This window comes from Alosa alosa, chromosome 6, assembly GCF_017589495.1.
Source record: "Alosa alosa isolate M-15738 ecotype Scorff River chromosome 6, AALO_Geno_1.1, whole genome shotgun sequence".
Classification (NCBI taxonomy): domain Eukaryota; kingdom Metazoa; phylum Chordata; class Actinopteri; order Clupeiformes; family Clupeidae; genus Alosa; species Alosa alosa.
This window is the reverse complement of record NC_063194.1, coordinates 24742772-24762288: the sequence shown is the minus strand read 5'-3', so window position 1 is coordinate 24762288 and position 19517 is coordinate 24742772. Positions and strand designations below refer to the sequence as shown.

Sequence of the window (19517 nt, the reverse complement as noted above, 5' to 3'; positions counted from 1 at the left end):
TTGTGGTCCTCTAGCTATCCATACTGTTTACATTCAGAAAAAAGTACATGTTCCTGGCACTATGCAAAGCAAACTATTTTTGACAGGGCCATAGAACATGAACAAAGTGGGAGGTGCAGTAGATGTGTTCTGTGGTTAGGATGTATCATGAAAGACACCTTTTTCACTACCGTAAGGCATAAGACGGTAAGAGAAGTCTTACATGATTTACGGACAATCACATGCAGAGACATGCTAACAGATTGCATGTTAATCAATGAGATTACTTTATTGTGGTATTGTTCATAGTACTGGGATGTGTGGGTATAGGCATAGTCAAATTATAGGCAGATAACAAAAGATTTCTCTAAGGGTGTGCTGCAGTAGGCTACTATTCACTAGAGGTATTCACATTAGTCTGATGCATCAGATAGAGTGAGAGATTCCTCATTGAGAGACTCCTCATTTATGGAAAGTGATCCACTAGGGGGCACAATTGATCTAAACAATAGCTCCAGTGTCAACATTTTCCAGTTTCAAGACTGTTGTAGGACATGCCATTGCTGGATATCATTCCTAATGGAAAAGTGGAAAAGTGCTGTGAGAATCTCAAGTGCTTTTAACACCATCCAACCCCGCCTCTGACTGGGAGACAAGCTCTTGCAGATGGGTGTGGACGCTCACCTAGTATCCTGGACTACAGATTACCTGACCGAGCAGCCACAGTTTGTCAGACTGAAGAACTGTCTCTCTGACACTGATCAGCAGCACCAGAGCTCCACAGGGAACTGTGCTCTCTCCAGTCCTGTTCACCCTGTACACGTCTGACTTCTGCCACCGAGTCATGCCACATGCAGAAGTTTTTGGACGATACTGCAATTGTGGGGTGTATCAGGGACGAGCAAGAGGAGGAGTACAGGAGCCTGGTGGAGGACTTTGTGCAATGGTGCAAACTCAACCACCTTCAACTCAACACTGCGAAGACCAAGGAGATGGTGGTGGATTTCCGCAGGTCTAAGCCCGCTCTGCTACCAGTGTCCATTGATGGGGTCAATATGGAGGTGGTAAACACTTACAAGTATCTGGGTTTACACCTGGACAATAAACTGGACTGGTCAGCCAATACTGAAGCACTCTACAAGAAAGGACAGAGCAGGCTGTACTTCCTGAGGAGGCTGCGGTCCTCCAATGTCTGCAGCAATCTCCTCAGGATGTTTTACCAGTCTGTTGTTGCCAGCGTCCTCTTCTGCTGTGGTATGCTAGGGAGGAAGCACAAAGAAGAGGGATGCTGGGAGACTAGACAAGCTGATAAGGAAAGCTGGCTCTGTCATGGGAGCTGAACTGGAGTGCATCACTTCAATATCAGATAAAAGGACCCTAAACAAACTGATCAATGACTGTCATCCACTCCACAGCACTATAACAAAGCAGAAGAGCTTGATCAGCTGGAGACTTCACTCACTGTCATGCACAACTGACAGACTGAGGAAGTCATTTGTCCCCAGGGCCATTGAACTGTTCAATGCTTCACTAAAGGGAAAGGACAGATAGACTTCTCTGCATAGTCTGTCTTGCCTCTCCACCTTCTCCATGTTTGTGTACCGACTGTCCACTGGCCTACTGATTTTACTGCTACACTGTTTAAAGGCTATATTAGCACATATGCACAACCCCTCCCTCCCTCCCACAGCCTTACTTAAAGGAGAATTCCGGTGTGATATTGACCTAAAGTGTGTTGAAACATGATACCGAGTGTGAACATATGTCTCATAGCCCATCTCAGCTTGTCCCCTGCACTCCAAAATCTGGCTTAGTTAGCCGATGCTACCAACAGCTTTTTCAATGGTGGTGCTTCGCATCGGGCTAGCCATGCAAATAAATCACTGTTTTACACCATTTACGAGGCTCAATGTATCTCCACACTTCATTGGTAGACTTCTGAGGGCCCTGACATTTAAAACGAGACATTAAGAACTTTGAAAAAGCACTGGTACTTTACTTACAAGACGATTTATGCAGACAGTATCTTCACAAAGTTTAGCGTTTGCAGCCATCTTGAATTTAGTCACGATAAGTCAAGCAGCTAGTAAGAATGAACAGGAATGATAAGGGATCAGATTCCAAAAATAATTCTGTGGAAATGCATGGATTCCAGTTGCTGCTACTGGAAGAAACTGGAATCCATGCATTTCCACTAAATTATTTTTTTGAATCTGATCTGATCTGATAGTACTTTTTTTTATCTTCTACTGTCTTTTATTGTTCAGTGTTTATATATATATATATATATATATATATATATATATATATATATATATATATATATATATATATATATATATATATGTATATATATACTTATATATCACTTTTTATGCTGTAAGTGTATGTTGTGTGTGATGTCTGTATGCTACTGAGACCTTGAATTTCCCCTTGGGGATCAATAAAGTATCTATCTATCTCTATCTATCTAGTTGATAAAAAGAATTTTCCTATCCAACACTAACTGACTAACTAACTAACTAAGTAAGTATGTAGCCTAAATTACATTTTGAAACATTTTGTGAAATAGCATAGGCTACTAGAGACACTAGGACAATATCTATAGGCCTGTCATGCAGTTGGTAGCACCACATAGGTTAGGCTATTGCAGGGCTTAAAGCAAGGACATTTTCTGTGCCTGAAGTTAGGATATCAGACATTTTTTAAGATCTAATATTACACTGTGATCAAACAAAAACTCTGTGCTTTATACCTGAGCTTTGAGCTACAACTGCTCACATACACGCACACACACACACACACACACACACACACACACACAGAAAACCAAAAAAAGAAGGAGAGAACACTTGTTCCAGTTGAATACTCCCAAATGTATTTTAATTACAAAAGAGACTACGTCTCCTCCTGGACCAGAGACAGATTGACTGTTTGAACATCATCATCACACACATCACAGACATTTTGAGAACATCAATCAAACCTGTCGATACCCTGCTCATCAAACAGGCCGCCAGGGACATTCACCTTTAGGCCTGCATAATGGTCACATCATGATGGAAGTCCACTGATGTAAAAACACCCCCTTTAAGTAGGTTACCTGGTAGCAGCAGCTTCGACCAGCCTGCTCGAGTGTCCACACAGAAAGAAAGCCTTGACCAATGCCATGGCTGTGCTCAACACCTTTGTGTAGGCCTTTCCAGAGCCTTCTAGAAGTGCCACTCCTGTTACCACAGTACTTCAGTCAGTCAGTTCCCCTGTAATTTATCCATCTGAGAGGAACCATCACACAATAGACAGGTCTCCTGACAGCATTTGCTTCACGTGAATTTATATAAAATAATTGGAATATTAATATATCTAAGGACAATAATAATAGTAATAATTAAAATAATCATATTAATCATTATTAGCAGAGCATTTGTAAAGGAGAGTGTTCCAATAGAGTAGTGCCCATGTACTAGTCCTGGTGGAAGTCTATTTTATATCACTTATTGGTCAGAGGAAATTGGTGGTCAGTACATTCCTGTTGTTGATACTACGGCTGAGTTTGTTTGTGATGTACAGCAGAACTAGAACGGCCCTCTCCTAAAACATTCCAGAATTGTGTTTGTCTTCCCAGTCCTGATGCATAATTAATAGCAGTTTGCGTTCCAGTTTGTAAAGACATCTTTAAGATTTTATCTGAGCACTGACAACAATATATCTCTTTCTCTCATATACACTCTCCTACTCTCTCTTATTTAGAAACATGTGCACACACACACACACACACACACATACACACATGCATGCATGCATGCACGCATGCACGCGCAAACACACACACACACACACACACCTCTTATAGGGCCCCACAAGCCTACTGCAGAGGGGTAAAATTGGTTTGTGAAATTAAAAACACATTTTTAAAAAAGAGGCAAAAATGACAAATAGGTGAGCTAACACCACTCTCCACTAAATCTCTATCCTAGGCCATCCAGTGAGGTTACACTGCACTCTCAGCTGCCTCCCTGCTGATTCTTCCCTAGAGCTAAAGTTCCAATATGTGTGCCAAAGTTTGCGTTGGTGAGAAGTGTGTTCCTGACTAAGCACAGTCAGATTTAAGCATCTCTGTCCTCTCCAAAATTTATTTTGTGCAATAGAGGTTGGAGAGAGAGAGAGAAAGACAGAGAGAGAGAGAGAGTTCACATGTCCCACTGGTGTTGCACTCAAGAGTCAAAATGGCTGCCTCCTCCACAAACAGGAGTGAGATGAGACGATGCAGATGACACCGGGGCAGGAGGGGAGATGCTTTAAAAGTAAACAAGGGAAAAAAGAACGCACTTCTTCAAGAGAGCTGGACGAAGCAGAGAGGGCGGGGGGTGGAAAGTACAGGGTGAGAGCATTCAAAGAAAGAGGCTCACTCCTGTTCCTGTTTGTCTCCGCTCATCCAGTGTGAGTATGTGAGTGTGTGCGCCTCTGTGTATGTGTGTGTGTGTCTGTGCGTACATCTGTGTGCACATATTAATGTGTGTCTGTATGCAGTGTGTGTGTGTGTGTGTGTGTGTGTGTGTGTGTGTGTGTGTGTACATCTGTGTGTGCATATACTGTATGTATGTGTGTCTGCATACTGTATATCTGTGTGTGTGTGTGTGTGTGTGAGAGAGAGAGAGAGAGAGAGAATGTATCTATGTGTGTGTGTGTGGTGTAGTTCAGTATGCTGGGGAGTGGTCGTAATTCGGGGTCTCGCTCTCGGGGATGGTGTGCAGAGAGGCGAGGCGCGGCAGGTGCAGGATGTGGGGCGATGGTGGAGGAGGGGGCAGCGGAGAGGGCAGCGGAGAGGCTGGTGAGGAGGCGGCGCCGGCGGCAGGTGGTGTGGCTGGTGTGGCTGCGGACGCCGCTCCATTCTTCACCAGGCCGCAGGACTGGGCCGCGCAGTGGATCTGTCTCAGCGTGTCCACTGCCTCACTCTTGGCATGCTTCAGCAGGTCAGCCTGACCCTGAGGGAGATGGAGAGGGAGAGAGAGAAAGAGAGAGGGGGAGAGAGAAAGAGATAGGGAGGGAGTAAGAGAGAGAGAGAGAAAAGAGAGAGATAGAGAGGGAGAGAGAGAAAGAGAGAGGGGGAGAGAGAAAGAGATAGGGAGGGAGTAAGAGAGAGAGAGAGAGAAAGAGAGAGAGATAGAGAGGGAGACAGAAGGAGAAAAAAAGAGGGGACAGGAGAAAGGAAGAAGAAGATAGAAGGGAGTAAATTAGATAAAAGAAAAAGGGCCCCTGAAGGGGCAAGAAGTGGGAAGGTGTAAATTAGATCTTTTCAAAAGTGCCCCTGAAGGGGCATGACACCAATTAGCATCAGGCATGACCTTTAAACCTTTGGAGAGGAAGAGGAGGAGGAAGAGGTTTGTTTTCCAGGGATGTTGCCACCACTCGTGGCCACTCGACCACTCGTTCACAAAACCACATGGCACAGCTGACACAGAAGCCATTCAGTCATCAGCAGTCCTAGTCTTCATCAATATTACATCCAGTCATCAGCGGTCCTAGTCTTCATCAATATTACATCCAGTCATCAGCAGTCCTAGTCTTCATCAATATTACATCCAGTCATCAGCAGTCCTAGTCTTCATCAATATTACATCCAGTCATCAGCAGTCCTAGTCTTCATCAATATAACATTCAGTCATCAGCAGTCCTAGTCTTCATCAATATAACATTCAGTCATCAGCAGTCCTAGTCTTAGTGCTAGAACTGCCCCGACTTGGTGTGGGAATCACAGCATAGTTCAGAACATGTTGAGTATGTTAATGATGGTATCATGACACAGTGATTCTTCTGCTAGGCTCAATGCATTGCAAGACAATCATCTATAATACATCATGATACCTGTATAACTGAGAGGGAAAAATACAGAAGGGTTAGATTTTAGTTCAGCTTTTAATACGGTCAAGACTGACATTCTTTTAAAGATTATTATGTATTATGGATTAAGGACTTTTTAACTGATCGTCCTCAAAGGTCTACAGGGTACCATGTCTGATGAGGTCATTTTAAAGGGGTCCTTGGCAACTATTTCAACGTAATAAACCAGTTTAGAAATCATTTTGATGGTTAAATGACCTGTTCCGGTGAAAATGGTGACTTTCCCCGCTGCGCCTAGCATCCCCAGGCGGAAAACCAACCTTGCAACATAGAGACTACCGTCCCGGAAAGAGAAGTGAGAAACAAGAAACTCGTTTTAAATCGTGTTTCTTACCTTGTAGTCTAACATCCACATAGTTCTGTCAAACTTATGCTAACCGTTTGCTAGCTTGTAAACAAATCCATGTGCTTTATCGTTACCTTTTCCCACAGTTTGAAATAGCATAATGCACAATTTCTCCAGCAGAGGGGGAAATCCTGTCAAGCTTCCCTTTAAACACTGGAGTGCCTCAAGGCTGTGTTCTATCCCCAGTATTATTTTCCATGTATATAAATGAATTGCAGATCTGTGATAGTCATTTTAGCCTACTTAAATATGCCGATGCAATGGTCGGTTTAATGGTCAGGGGAAATGGGGATCTGGAGAGGGCCTACTTTGATCACATCACTGCCTTAAGTCCTGGTGTGAGGAAAGTGCTCTTGTCCTAAACCACACAAAGACCAAAGAACTTGTGGTCAATACCAGGGGTGGAATACTTACATGTCAGCCAGTTACAATTGGGAGCCAACACGTTGAGGTTGTCTGCAGTTTTAAATATCTAGGTACTATCCTAGTTCGTAATCTAAATTTTAGTGAACATACAGATCATATTGTTAAAAGGGCAACCCAAAGATTGTTTCTTTTAAGGAAACTTAACAGTTTTGATGTTAGTAGAGAGGTCCTGAGGATGGTCTACACCAGTCTGCTGGAAAGTGTCATCTCATACAACATCACATGCTGGTATGGGAAACTCACAAAAATTAGAAATATGGCAAAAATCAACTCACCCCCAAAAAACTGTATAAATATGGCCAGAAAAAGCCCTAAATAGTCATATCCTGAACCCCACACATCACACTTTTGAAAGACTCCCTTAAGGAAGAAGATATAGAGTACCTACATCAAGCAGAAACATTTTTAAGAAATCTTTTATACCACCATCTATTATTTTGCTAAATCAATATAATCTATGAGTTTTATGATTAACTGATTAGCTTATATTATTTACTGCTTTTATGGACATCAACCTCTTTTGCACATTTCCATGCCTCCATATGTTGTACCATGCTGTGTAGACTTGCTTGTGTGTGCTATATGTTGTACCTGCTTTGAAGTCTTGTTTGTGCTTGCTATATGTTGTACCTGCTGTATAGTCTTTGTGTGTGGTTGTATTATGTTGTACCTGCTGTGTAGTCTTTGTTTGTGTCTGCTTTATGTTGTACCTGTTGTGTAGTCTTGCTTGTGTTTGTTACATGTTTGTGGGGCCAAAGACGAATTTGTACAGTAGTGGACAATAAAGACTTCTATTCTATTCTATTTGCATTTATTCACTGAATTGTGGTGTCAGTTTCCAAGTACATACTGTACGGTCAACCCTGGTCTTTAAGGTAGAGGGCAGTGATTCTCTGGAAAACCAGAATGGTTAGGTAAATAAATTAGCTTTTAACTGAACTTTTCAACAGAAATAGTATTGATAGTTGACACTATCATGACACTGTATTGCATGCTGGGATATTGTTAAATACTGTACATCACCAACCCCTAGTCCTGACCTCAAACGTTATGGCCTCTGAGAGCATGCAAACTCTAATGAGAGTATGATCCACTGCTGCAAGATATTCTCAAAGTGTTTCTCTCTCGCCTGGCTAAACTAGCCTATAACTGACTATGAGTCTAGCAGTGACTGTTGAGTCTGACGATGGGATTTTTTTCTCTCTTCAAAATTATGTCTCACAGGCATCTTTAGCCCAGAGCCTCCTTGCCCACAGGGAAGCATACTGCTTTCCATGTTTACACCCCGCAACCTGTTAGCAGACACTTTAACCAAACAAACCTTACACGACACCACAGGGAAACCAGCCCCTGGCATTGTGTATTGCTATTCCTGCTCCAGGCTTCCTTGCTATTCCTGCTCTAACGTCATACAGCTGGCCAGACAAGTGCTTGCATCATGGGTAATATGATATTCATCAGCACATATTGCCTGTCCCAAAAATAAACTGCATCTCTGTGTACAAAAGGCAGTGTGAGAGAGCAGGGCAAGAAAAGAGCCAGTTCAGGTGACAGCAGTACCACTACGAGGCCAGCAGGGGTCAGCCTCCTACTGATTCTCTGTCTCTACTGCTCTACCATACACACACTCAATCAGCTCTACACAGGAGAGCAAAAGAGAATGCGTGTGAACACATGGGAGGAAGAGGAGACAGAGAGCTACAGGCATTTAAAAGAGACAACTGCTCTCTCTCTCTCTCTACGGAGGAAGGAGGAAGTGGTCAGAGCAGGCATGGCACTTTATGGAGCAGTAACGAGAGTAAGGGGGGATGAAAGGAGGGAGGGGATGAAATGAGAGGAAAGAGAGAAGGAGAAGAGAGAGGAAGAGGGACGACTCAGGCTAGTGAAATTTGGTGGTATGCGGGTTTCTGGGAGAGAAGTGTGTGGGTGGGTGTCTGGTGCGTGTGTGTGTGTGTGTGTGTGTGGTGTGTGTGTAAGCCAGATTGGGTTTGTGTCACTCTATAACCATTTTAAAAGAGGGGCTAATTACTGTGATGGCGCCTCAGAGCCTAACCAGTACACATGCTGTGCACACTCACTCACACACACACAGACACACACACACACTCACACACACACGCGCGTGCGTCCAACACAGTCACATCCACCCACGCATGTCTGTCCCATCTGAAGTACACATCCACCCATACACACCAAAACACATCACACCACACCACAACACAACACAACACAACACTCACTCACTCACACACAAACTCTGTCATGTTGCTGCTCACACACACACACCACACACAATCCAGCAGCCTTGATCGTGCGCTTCATAGGGGGCCGTTGTGTTGCGTTGTTTTGTGTGTGTGTGTGTGTGTGTGTGTGTGTGTGTGTGTGTGTGTGTGTGTGTGTAGGTATACTGCAGTACCTCAGCTCCCCTGTGCGATCGCTCGACCTGAATAGCACCGGTGCAGTGCCGAGCAAACGTGCCTCCAGATATAAATAAATGATACACTTTAAATCCCATGAATTAATCACGAGGGCTGTTGATGACGTTGCAGCAGGGCCTCTGAGGCTGAGTGGGTGGACAGAACCAGAACCGCTAGGAACACACGGAGGACACGGAGACAAAGTTCCTGGAACTCGCAGAACTGTTGGTGAGAAGTCAATGTCAAGTCCATGTGGTTACATTCACTGGAACCTGATTACATATCGGTGTGGTAAGCCACACCACTATGCATTACCAATCAAGATTACTGTCTCAACAACAATCAATCTAGATAGTGCCAGACTGTTTGTTGTCACAAAAGGCGAGATTGTTCGTGCTTGTGATAAAATCCAACAGCTTTGCCAGTATATCCGTAACTAAGGGAAAATGGTGGAGTTAAAGAGAGATTCTTAACACAGGAATCTTTCATTTGCAGCTACTTTCTGCATGACCCATGTAGTCCTATGAGTTTGACACAAAACTTCACTGATGCAAGTTCACAAAGTATAAATCTCCTGAACGTATGCGTATATAGTTGACCATCCATTTTTTTGCCAATACAGAAATTCCTATAACAGTGTGAGTGTGTTTAAGCTCGGTCAGCCTGCTGAGTGGGCAAATGGAGAAAACGACCTGGAAACGCTTTTACTTTCTGACCCTGGGCCAACCTCTAGTTCGCACTAAACCTTTTCTTAGATGGCAAGGATAACCTTGAAAAAGGTTCATCACTTTTTAAAGTCCTTTCAGTCCCAGCTCTGTTTTAAGTGGAGTAACTATAGCCAACGGCCTCTCTCTCTCTCTCTCTCTCTCTCTCTCTCTCTTTCCTCTCTCTCTCCTTCTATCCGCATGCCTCTCTGCGCCTGTCCTGCCTGAGTCCCACCTCCACAACTGGGCCAGAGGACGGAGCAGAAGTAGGGCTTCTATGGGAGAGTTGTGTCCAGCAGCGGACTCACTCTATCTGGGGCTGCTGGGGCGGGTAAGTGGATGGGGGTGGGTGGAATGAAGGGTCTTCCCTTCCCCTGTGGAGTGGCGTGGGGCGATGAGCTTACTATGTTTGAGGCAGATGTAGCTCTGCCTGTGTGTGTGCGTGTACTGTACGTGTGTGTTGAGGTGGTGTGGGGGAGTGTGTGTGTGTGTGTGTGTGTGTGTGTGTGGGGGGTCTGGTTGGAGAGCTAAAGGAGGCTTTGGGGTCAGTGGACCAAGTGAAAGTCATTGTGGAAGAATTGGAACATGGAATGACTGCATGATTATGCACTGATTATGAACTTTCGGGCCCCTGGGCCCAGATGTATTAAGGGCCCCCCACTTATTGTCGTATATGTGGGAGGGGGGGTTTGGGGGTCCTCCCACAGAAATTTTTAAATTTTTCTGATGTGATTTCCTGTATTCTGGTGCATTTTGGGGATGGCCAATACTAAATTCAATCAGATTCATAGCCTACATCCTGATTTGTTACAAGGATACAAGGATACAAGGAAGTTTATTGTCACATGCATATAGTTACTGGAAGTAAGAAATGCAGTGAAATTTGTTGATATTGAGGCAATGATTCCATGCAAAGGCTTGGGCTTCAGGACCCCCTGACCCCTTGGGCCCCTGGGAATGGAGCATTTGGTCCAAGCTAGATCCTGTTTACACTTGGTTTTAGAATCGTTTTTGGATGACTGGATGATCGATCAAAGTAGACAGCGCCACACACCGATGGAAATGACCACCAAGACACGTTGTGATCCAATCACTCAAACCACTTGCTGAGGTGGTTGAGGATGCATTTGACCACATACTATAAACATTAATATGTCCTGATGCGTCCCCGACAAGGAGACCTCTAGTGGAAGTGTTGTACGTGATGATGAAATCTGAACGCAAGTGGTCAGCGATGTCCATGGCTGTACACCTCGCATGTAGTGACGGCCCTGTCACTACAAGCGTCTCATGCTTGGTCACCCTCAAGCACACTGGATTTTTTACATTTATTTATATAGTATATTTAGTATTTAGTTTTGTTAGTTTTTCATATCTCCTACTGTCTCTATTGTACAGTAGAGTTTGGTTATATGTTTATACTTATACTTATATTTACCATTTCTGCTGTAAGTGCATGTTGTGTGTGATGTCTGTATGCTACTGAGACCCCCCGGAATTTCCCCTCGGGGATCAATAAAGTATCTATCTATCTATCTATCTATCTATCTATCCTCGTGATCCGGGACACCTTCTCAAAGCAAACGTAAACAGAGCCTTGCACAGAGCCTGAGAGCTTTGTGGGGTCCCTCTGTGTTGCTCATCCATTTAATATGAGCCTAGAAAATGAAGACTGGAGAACAGGGGGAAAATGACGGCAAGCTTACTGTGTGCACTCTGACACTGAATGCACTAAGTATGCATGAGTGTGTGGATGCATGTGAGCCTGTGTGTATACTTTCTCACATTGTCAGTACAATGTTAAGCTTCTTAAGTGCTTAAATCTGGCGATTGGATGGAATTAATTATCATCATCATCATCATCATCATCATCATCATCATCATCATCATCATCATCATCATCATCATCATCATCATCATCATCATCATCATCATCATCATCATCATCATCATCATCATCATCATCATCATCATCATCATCATCATCATCATCATCATCATCATCATCATCATCATCATCATCATCATCATCATCATCATCATCATCATCATCATCATCATCATCATCATCATCACTACAGTCATCATCATCATCATCATCATCATCATCACAGTCATCATCATCATCATCATCATCATCATCATCATCATCACCATCATCATCATCATCATCATCATCATCATCATCATCATCATCATCATCATCATCATCATCATCATCATCATCATCATCATCATCATCATCATCATCATCATCACCATCATCATCATCATCATCATCATCATCATCATCATCATCATCATCATCATCATCATCATCATCATCATCATCATCATCATCATCATCATCATCAATATCATCACACACACACACACACACACACACACACACACACACACACACACACACACACACACACACACACACACACACACACACACACACACACACACACACACACACACACACACACACACACACACACACACACACACACACACACACAGACAGCTGACATTTACTTTCGCACACCCATGCATGTGGACACACACACACCTAACATCTCTACACAATCACGAACAGACAAGGCCAGCACTTTTTTACCTGCTGACACCACCACCTACACACACACACACACACACACACACACACACACACACACACACACACACACACACACACAGACACACCTAATCCTGAAAATACACAATGATCTTGATGCCCTGGGGCTGTGAATTAGCTGGGTCCAGCTGATGTGTCATATCACTGTCTTGTCTGAGTGAATTTCAGCATGAAATGTCTTCAGGCAAACCAACTTATTTTACAGTCAATGCAACACTGCATTTATACAGAGAGGAAGAGAAGAGAGAGAGAGAGAGAGAGAGGGAGAGAGGGGGGGTAGGAAGGAAGGAAGTTGCAAACCAAGACTGATATGACAAAAAATTTAGAATAATAGTGATGAGGTGCAGGTGTGTGTGTGGTAATATACTGAAGTATAAATGTGTGTTATTAATGTCTATGAAATAATGTGTGTGTGAATCTGTGTATGTCCATGATTGTGTAGTGATGTTTTTATGTGTTTTAAAACGTCTTTGCATTTGTATGAATGTTTGTGTGTGTGTGTGTGTGTGTGTGTGCATGTGTGTGTGCGTGCATTGCGTGTGTGTGTATTGCGATGCGTGCGTATTGTGTGTATTGTGTGTGCATGTGTTGTGCGTGCGTGTGTGTCGCGTGTGTTATTATTATTATTATTATTATTATTGCATGTGTGTGTGTTGTGTGTGTGTGTGTGTGTGTTGTTGCGTGCATGTGTGTGCGTGCATGTGTATGCGATGATTATTATGGGGACGAAAGAGGGGGTGTGACGGGAAGCCCAGCGTGGTGACTACTGACAGGTGCACCATCACGCCAAAGCTGGCGACCTGTTGTGCTGCCAGTCTCTGAATAGTACCTCCCTACTTGATGTAATTAACAATCAGGCCCCCATTGTTTGGAGAGAAGAGAGCAGGGGGGGGATGAGAGGCGCCACTTTATTTTTTTGCTGCCGCCGGCATCTCTCACTCCCCCCACCCCCCTCCTCACTCCCCTCTTCATTTCCTCACCCTCTCCTCTCCTCTCCTCCCTCTTCTCTCCTCCCCTCCCCTCTTCATTTCCTCACCCTCTCCTCTCCTCCCCTCTTCATTTCCTCACCCTCTCCTCTCCTCTCCTCCCCTCTTCATTTCCTCACCCTCTCCTCTCCTCTCCTCCCTCTTCATTTCCTCACCCTCTCCTCTCCTCTCCTCCCCTCTTCATTTCCTCACCCTCTCCTCTCCTCTCCTCCCCTCTTCATTTCCTCACCCTCTCCTCTCCTCTCCTCCCCTCTTCATTTCCTCACCCTCTCCTCTCCTCTCCTCCCCTCTTCATTTCCTCACCCTCTCCTCTCCTCTCCTCCCCTCTTCATTTCCTCACCCTCTCCTCTCCTCTCCTCCCTCTTCTCTCCTCCCTTCTTCTCTCCTCTCCTCCCCTCTTCATTTCCTCACCCTCTCCTCTCCTCTCCTCCCCTCTTCATTTCCTCACCCTCTCCTCTCCTCTCCTCCCTCTTCTCTCCTCCCTTCTTCTCTCCTCTCCTCCCCTCTTCATTTCCTCACCCTCTCCTCTCCTCTCCTCCCCTCTTCATTTCCTCACCCTCTCCTCTCCTCTCCTCCCCTCTTCATTTCCTCACCCTCTCCTCTCCTCTCCTCCCCTCTTCATTTCCTCACCCTCTCCTCTCCTCCCCTCTTCATTTCCTCACCCTCTCCTCTCCTCTCCTCCCCTCTTCATTTCCTCACCCTCTCCTCTCCTCCCCTCTTCATTTCCTCACCCTCTCCTCTCCTCTCCTCCCCTCTTCATTTCCTCACCCTCTCCTCTCCTCTCCTCCCCTCTTCATTTCCTCACCCTCTCCTCTCCTCCCTCTTCATTTCCTCACCCTCTCCTCTCCTCTCCTCCCCTCTTCTCTCCTCCCCTCCCCTCTTCATTTCCTCACCCTCTCCTCTCCTCCCCTCTTCTCTCCTCCCTTCTTCTCTCCTCTCCTCCCCTCTTCATTTCCTCACCCTCTCCTCTCCTCTCCTCCCTCTTCATTTCCTCACCCTCTCCTCTCCTCCCTCTTCATTTCCTCACCCTCTCCTCTCCTCTCCTCCCCTCTTCATTTCCTCACCCTCTCCTCTCCTCCCCTCTTCATTTCCTCACCCTCTCCTCTCCTCTCCTCCCCTCTTCATTTCCTCACCCTCTCCTCTCTCTATCCCTCTATCCTCAACCCTTTAGGTTCTCTTCTCCTCTTTTCCCTTCACCTCCCTATCCTCTCCCGCTTTCTATCTGTCCTCTCCTCCCCTCTTCATTTCCTCACCCTCTCCTCTCCTCTCCTCCCCTCTTCTCTCCTCCCCTCCCCTCTTCATTTCCTCACCCTCTCCTCTCCTCCCCTCTTCTCTCCTCCCTTCTTCTCTCCTCTCCTCCATCTCCTGCCTCCTCTGTGCCAGTTTGCGATGGGCACAGTGGGTATTCTACTGGGCAGGCTGCTGCAGGCTCTACCAGCGCTAACACAGTGGAGGCAGCAAACAGGCACTTCACACCAGGCCACACACACACACACACACACACACACACACACAACACTGATCCTAGTAGACTAACACACAAACAAGGGCCAAGAGAGAGACACTCAGCGACATCTTGGCAATATACATGGATCATTGCATGCACACACACACACACACACACACACACACACACACACACACACACACACACACACACACACACACACACACACACACACACACACACTGATCCCAGTAGACTAACACATAAACAAGGGCCAAGAGAGAGACACTCAGCGACATCTTGGCAATACACATGGATCATTGCATGCACACACACACACACACACACACACACACACACACAGAAAGAGAAAGATAGAAATAGAGAGAAAACTATCTATGTGAAATTACATATTTGACTGTAACTGATTTGAGCATGAAAGGTGTTATTTGCAGGTAATCAACATTGGATGGAGAATGGTGCAGTGATAGTACAGTGATGACCGGAGTGTGTATGTGTGTCTGTGTGTGTGTGTATGTGCAAGTATGTTGGTGTCAAATCACTATAGGATAATTCATCCAGGGAGACGGCTGCAGTCTCCATGGCGATGGCTGACGTCGGTGGCTTCGTTTGAGAAGGGATAATTTGGGATTGGGATGTGACACATTAGCATGTAATGGCAGGTGTCACGATGGACTGCAAAATGACAGGGGCGTGTGTCTGTGTGTGTGTGTGTCTGTCTGTGGAAGGGGGTCATCAGACCCGCTGTGATTGATCTGGTATTACATAAACACGGGCAGCCTCTCCGACACCAAGTGTCCTTTACCATCAATTAAATGCAAGACAATGTCCACACAGCTTTGTCCAGGGGCTATAACAACATGTTCGAGTCATCTCCCTGCTGAGGCACAGCTGAGTAATGCTGAACAGCGTCTCCAAAGTTATTATAGGTGCTGGCCTAACAACACTGCCATCAATCTGATGTAGAAATTGAATAGAAAGAGAATGACACCTCTCTCTCATTTTGTACCCTCAGTGACTTACATGCACACACTACACACACGCAGACACACGCGAAACACACACACACACACTCACACACACACACACACACACACACACACACACACACACACACACACACACACACACACACACCACACACAGACAGACAGACACACACACACACACACACACACAAACACTTTTAGACTCAACTATCACTTCAACTATTTGCCTGGATGAAGAATTTATTGGCATAGAAGGGCTCTCTGCTGCTACAGCTATTATACACAGCAGGCAAAGACACACACACACACACACACACACACACACACACACACACACACAATAAACAGAGAAGAGGAGGGCAAGAAACAGACAGAGAAAGAAAGGAAGAGAGAAAGAAAGAAAGACAGATAGAGCTAGCAGGAAGAAGGTATAAAGAAAGGATGATGTGACAGATTCCATCTTGCACCTCTGTGTTTGACCTGTCAAGTTGTCTGAACTGTTCACTGCATCCCCTCTGCAGTTTGTGTGTGTGTCTCTGTGTGTGTGTGTGTGTGTGTGTTAATGTTTGTGAGTGTGAAATGAGAGTGGGTGATTGTGTGTGTGTGTGTGTGTGTTTGTATAGTCTCTCAGGGCAGTAGTTAACAGATGATTCAGACACACAGAGAAAGAGAACAGGGGATAGAGAGAAGAAAAGAGAGAGAGAAAGAGAAGCACAAAGACAGACAGATGAACCCAATAAGAGGGCACAGACACACACACACACACACACACACACACACACACACATATATATACACACACACACATAGAGGATCTTAAGCAAGCATAAGAGGCTTCAATTCCAGATCAAATCCACAATAGAAGGAAAAACAGAGAAAGAGAGAGGAGATGAAAGGGTACAACAAAAAGGTCCAAGAAGACAAGATGGAAATGATTCCACCATTACAGTTTTTCTCAGTCGCTTTGGTGCTTTTCTCAGATCAGAATGAAAATTATTATTATTAATGAAAATTAACTATTAGTTCAACCTCCACAACATTTAGTTATTTGTGCAATTCATAGTAGCAATTTCTCCTTCCTCTGAACAAATTGCAAATGCTTTTGGACATGTTTCAGTTGCTTTGTCATGTCAGTCAAAATGAACTATACTTATGGATGCTGAATAGTCGTTCCCAATAAAACTAATAGTCTTCATTTCATTGCTTGAGTCATTACATACAAAATTGGTGAACTAGTTATCAAATTCTGTCACAATGCTGTAGAATTGCAAAGAGCACAGTAAAACTGTGAAACGTACATATTCAGTGTATTGTACTCACTCTCCTAACTACAGCAATTTCTAACTTTACTGTAGTTTTGAAATGGGTGTACAAGTAGGCTACTGTATAGTGCCGTCTTGAGCATGTTCAGGTAGTGTCACCGAGTTCTGACCTTTTTTGGATGGGAAAACACTGAGAGAATAAACGGCCATAATGAAAACATGACAAAGCCATTTGACTATCTTGTTCATAAACGATGGTGTCAAGACTTCTCATTTTGATGACACTGGCAGTTTCATTGACATAAATACTTGCTTTTGAGGAATGGACTATCCATTTTGAGCAAGTGACGTGCTTTTGCAGGTTATCCACTAGGTTTTGCAGTTTGCACTAATTGTTTTGAGAAATGCACTAACTGCTGTGCAAATGTTAATAGTGATGTGAGAAAAGCACCAAAGCGACTGAGAAAGACTGTAACTTACCACAGAAAGACAGAGAGACAGAGAGTTAGAGGAAGCCAGAAACACAGCAGAGAGGGTTGAGAATGAGACGGAAGGATAAAGAAATATATACTGTAAGAGAGAAAGAGAGAGGGCAGGATAGGCAGATACAGTAGACAGACAGATAGAGAGAGAGAGAGAGAGAGAGAGGGATAGGAAGATATATACAGCAGACAGATAGACAGATAGACATTTAGAGAGAGAAAGAGGAAAAGATAGGCAGATATATACAGCAGACAGACAGACAGATAGACAGTTAGAGAGAGAGAGAGGAAAGGATAGGCAGATATATACAGCAGACAGACAGATAGACAGTTAGAGAGAGAGAGAGGAAAGGATAGGCAGATATATACAGCAGACAGACAGACAGATGGACAGTTAGAGAGAGAGAGGAAAGGATAGGCAGATATATACAGCAGACAGACAGACAGACAGTTAGAGAGAGAGAGGAAAGGATAGGCAGATATATACAGCAGACAGACAGATAGACAGTTAGAAAGAGAGGGGGGTTAGAGAGATGCAGGGAGAATGTCAGAGCTGCCTGGGCTTGTTTATTTACTGCTATCCTGTGTCTCCATGAAAGAGCATTCCAGCACCTTGGAGCTCTGCTCTGCTCTTGCGCTGCTGACAGAGCGCTCCTGCTCTTCTCTTCTCCGTTCAGCTCTCGCTCAGAAGCTCACTCGTTCATCCGCTCTCACTCCTACACTGTCATCTCCACCCACTGGCATCCAGGGCCTACAGGTTTTTAGTAACCATGTTTTTGTGATGTGTGTTTGTGTATGTGTGTATGTATTTGTTTCATTTCATTTGATCTGAATGTATTTTATTTGGGGTTGCTAGGTTACAGGTGCTTTTTTCGTAATTTATGTTTTATGTTATGTTTCATTCTATTTTTATATGTCATACTTCATTGCATAATATCAGTGTTATTTTCACTGCTTTTTGCCCTAATGTTACGTTAATGTTAACATTACCTTCCTGAAGAACTGCTGATGTGAAAGCTGGCAGCGCCTGATCAGAGAGATCACTCTGAAAGACTGGGAGGCCGACCCAAAAGACCTGCCGCAACTAATGCTACCAGAACCAGATATCCACCGAGCTGCCGCTGCAATGCTATGCTTGCAGGCTGCTGTCACCAGCAGTACTCTGGATAGGGGCTTCAAGCAGCCTTTTGTGCAGGAAAATGTGCTCTATAAATAAATGTTTACTTACTTTACTAACTTATATCTGTGTGTGTGTGTGTGTGTGTGTGTGTGTGTGTGTGTGTGTGTGTGTGTGTGTGTGTGTAATGTGTGTGAGTGTGAGTGTGTGTGTGAGCTTGTTTGAGTGTCCCCTGCATGCCCTCTCTCCTGCTAATTAAGGACACAAGCACAAACATGTCCGTTCTCTTCCTCTGGTCCTCTCATTTTCCCTCTCTTTTTCTCACCTACAAGTCCACTAGGAATTTAACATTCACACACATTCAGATTGACCATACGTAATATATACTGTACATGCTAATACAATGAGCACATTACATTTGAAGTGAATTACAGGTATCCTGTTTTTTAAATAAGATAGAATAACTTTAAGACTGTCACACCGGCACTGGGCTCTCCCTCAGCCACGCCCACTTTCTCACTCTCCACTCAATCAATATCATCGATCTCAATCTATTAGCCTATTAGTCCTCCTTACCTGTTCATGGTTTTGAGCTCATTAAGCCACCTTTAAAAGCCTGCTCCAGTCCCCAGTCTTTGTCTGACCTCGTCTCTACCTGACATATGGACGCTGTAGTGTGTTATTACCTACACATTGTTGTTGCGAACTCCATTGGCTTTCTCCAGTTTGAGCTAAGTTCTTTAATCTTCTGAGCTTTGGCCTTCTGTGTTTAGTTATCAGTTTTGCTTAGTATTCTCCTGAGTTTTGATGTCCCTGG

The 19517-nt window shown here is 44.4% G+C and overlaps 1 protein-coding gene across 1 annotated transcript in view; it reads right to left on the bottom strand.

Annotated features, from left to right (window-relative positions):
* Positions 1–4550: 4550 nt before the first annotated feature.
* plcl5 (phospholipase C like 5) overlaps positions 4551–19517 on the bottom strand; it is an 81838-nt gene continuing 66871 nt past the window's right edge. The window contains exons 5-6 of the mRNA XM_048245490.1: positions 5845–5852; positions 4551–5003 (exon numbers count right to left, since the gene is read on the bottom strand). Of these exons, the coding sequence (XP_048101447.1) occupies positions 4677–5003; positions 5845–5852 (335 nt within the window). The 3' untranslated portion in view covers positions 4551–4676. The remainder of the gene's footprint in view (positions 5004–5844; positions 5853–19517) is intronic.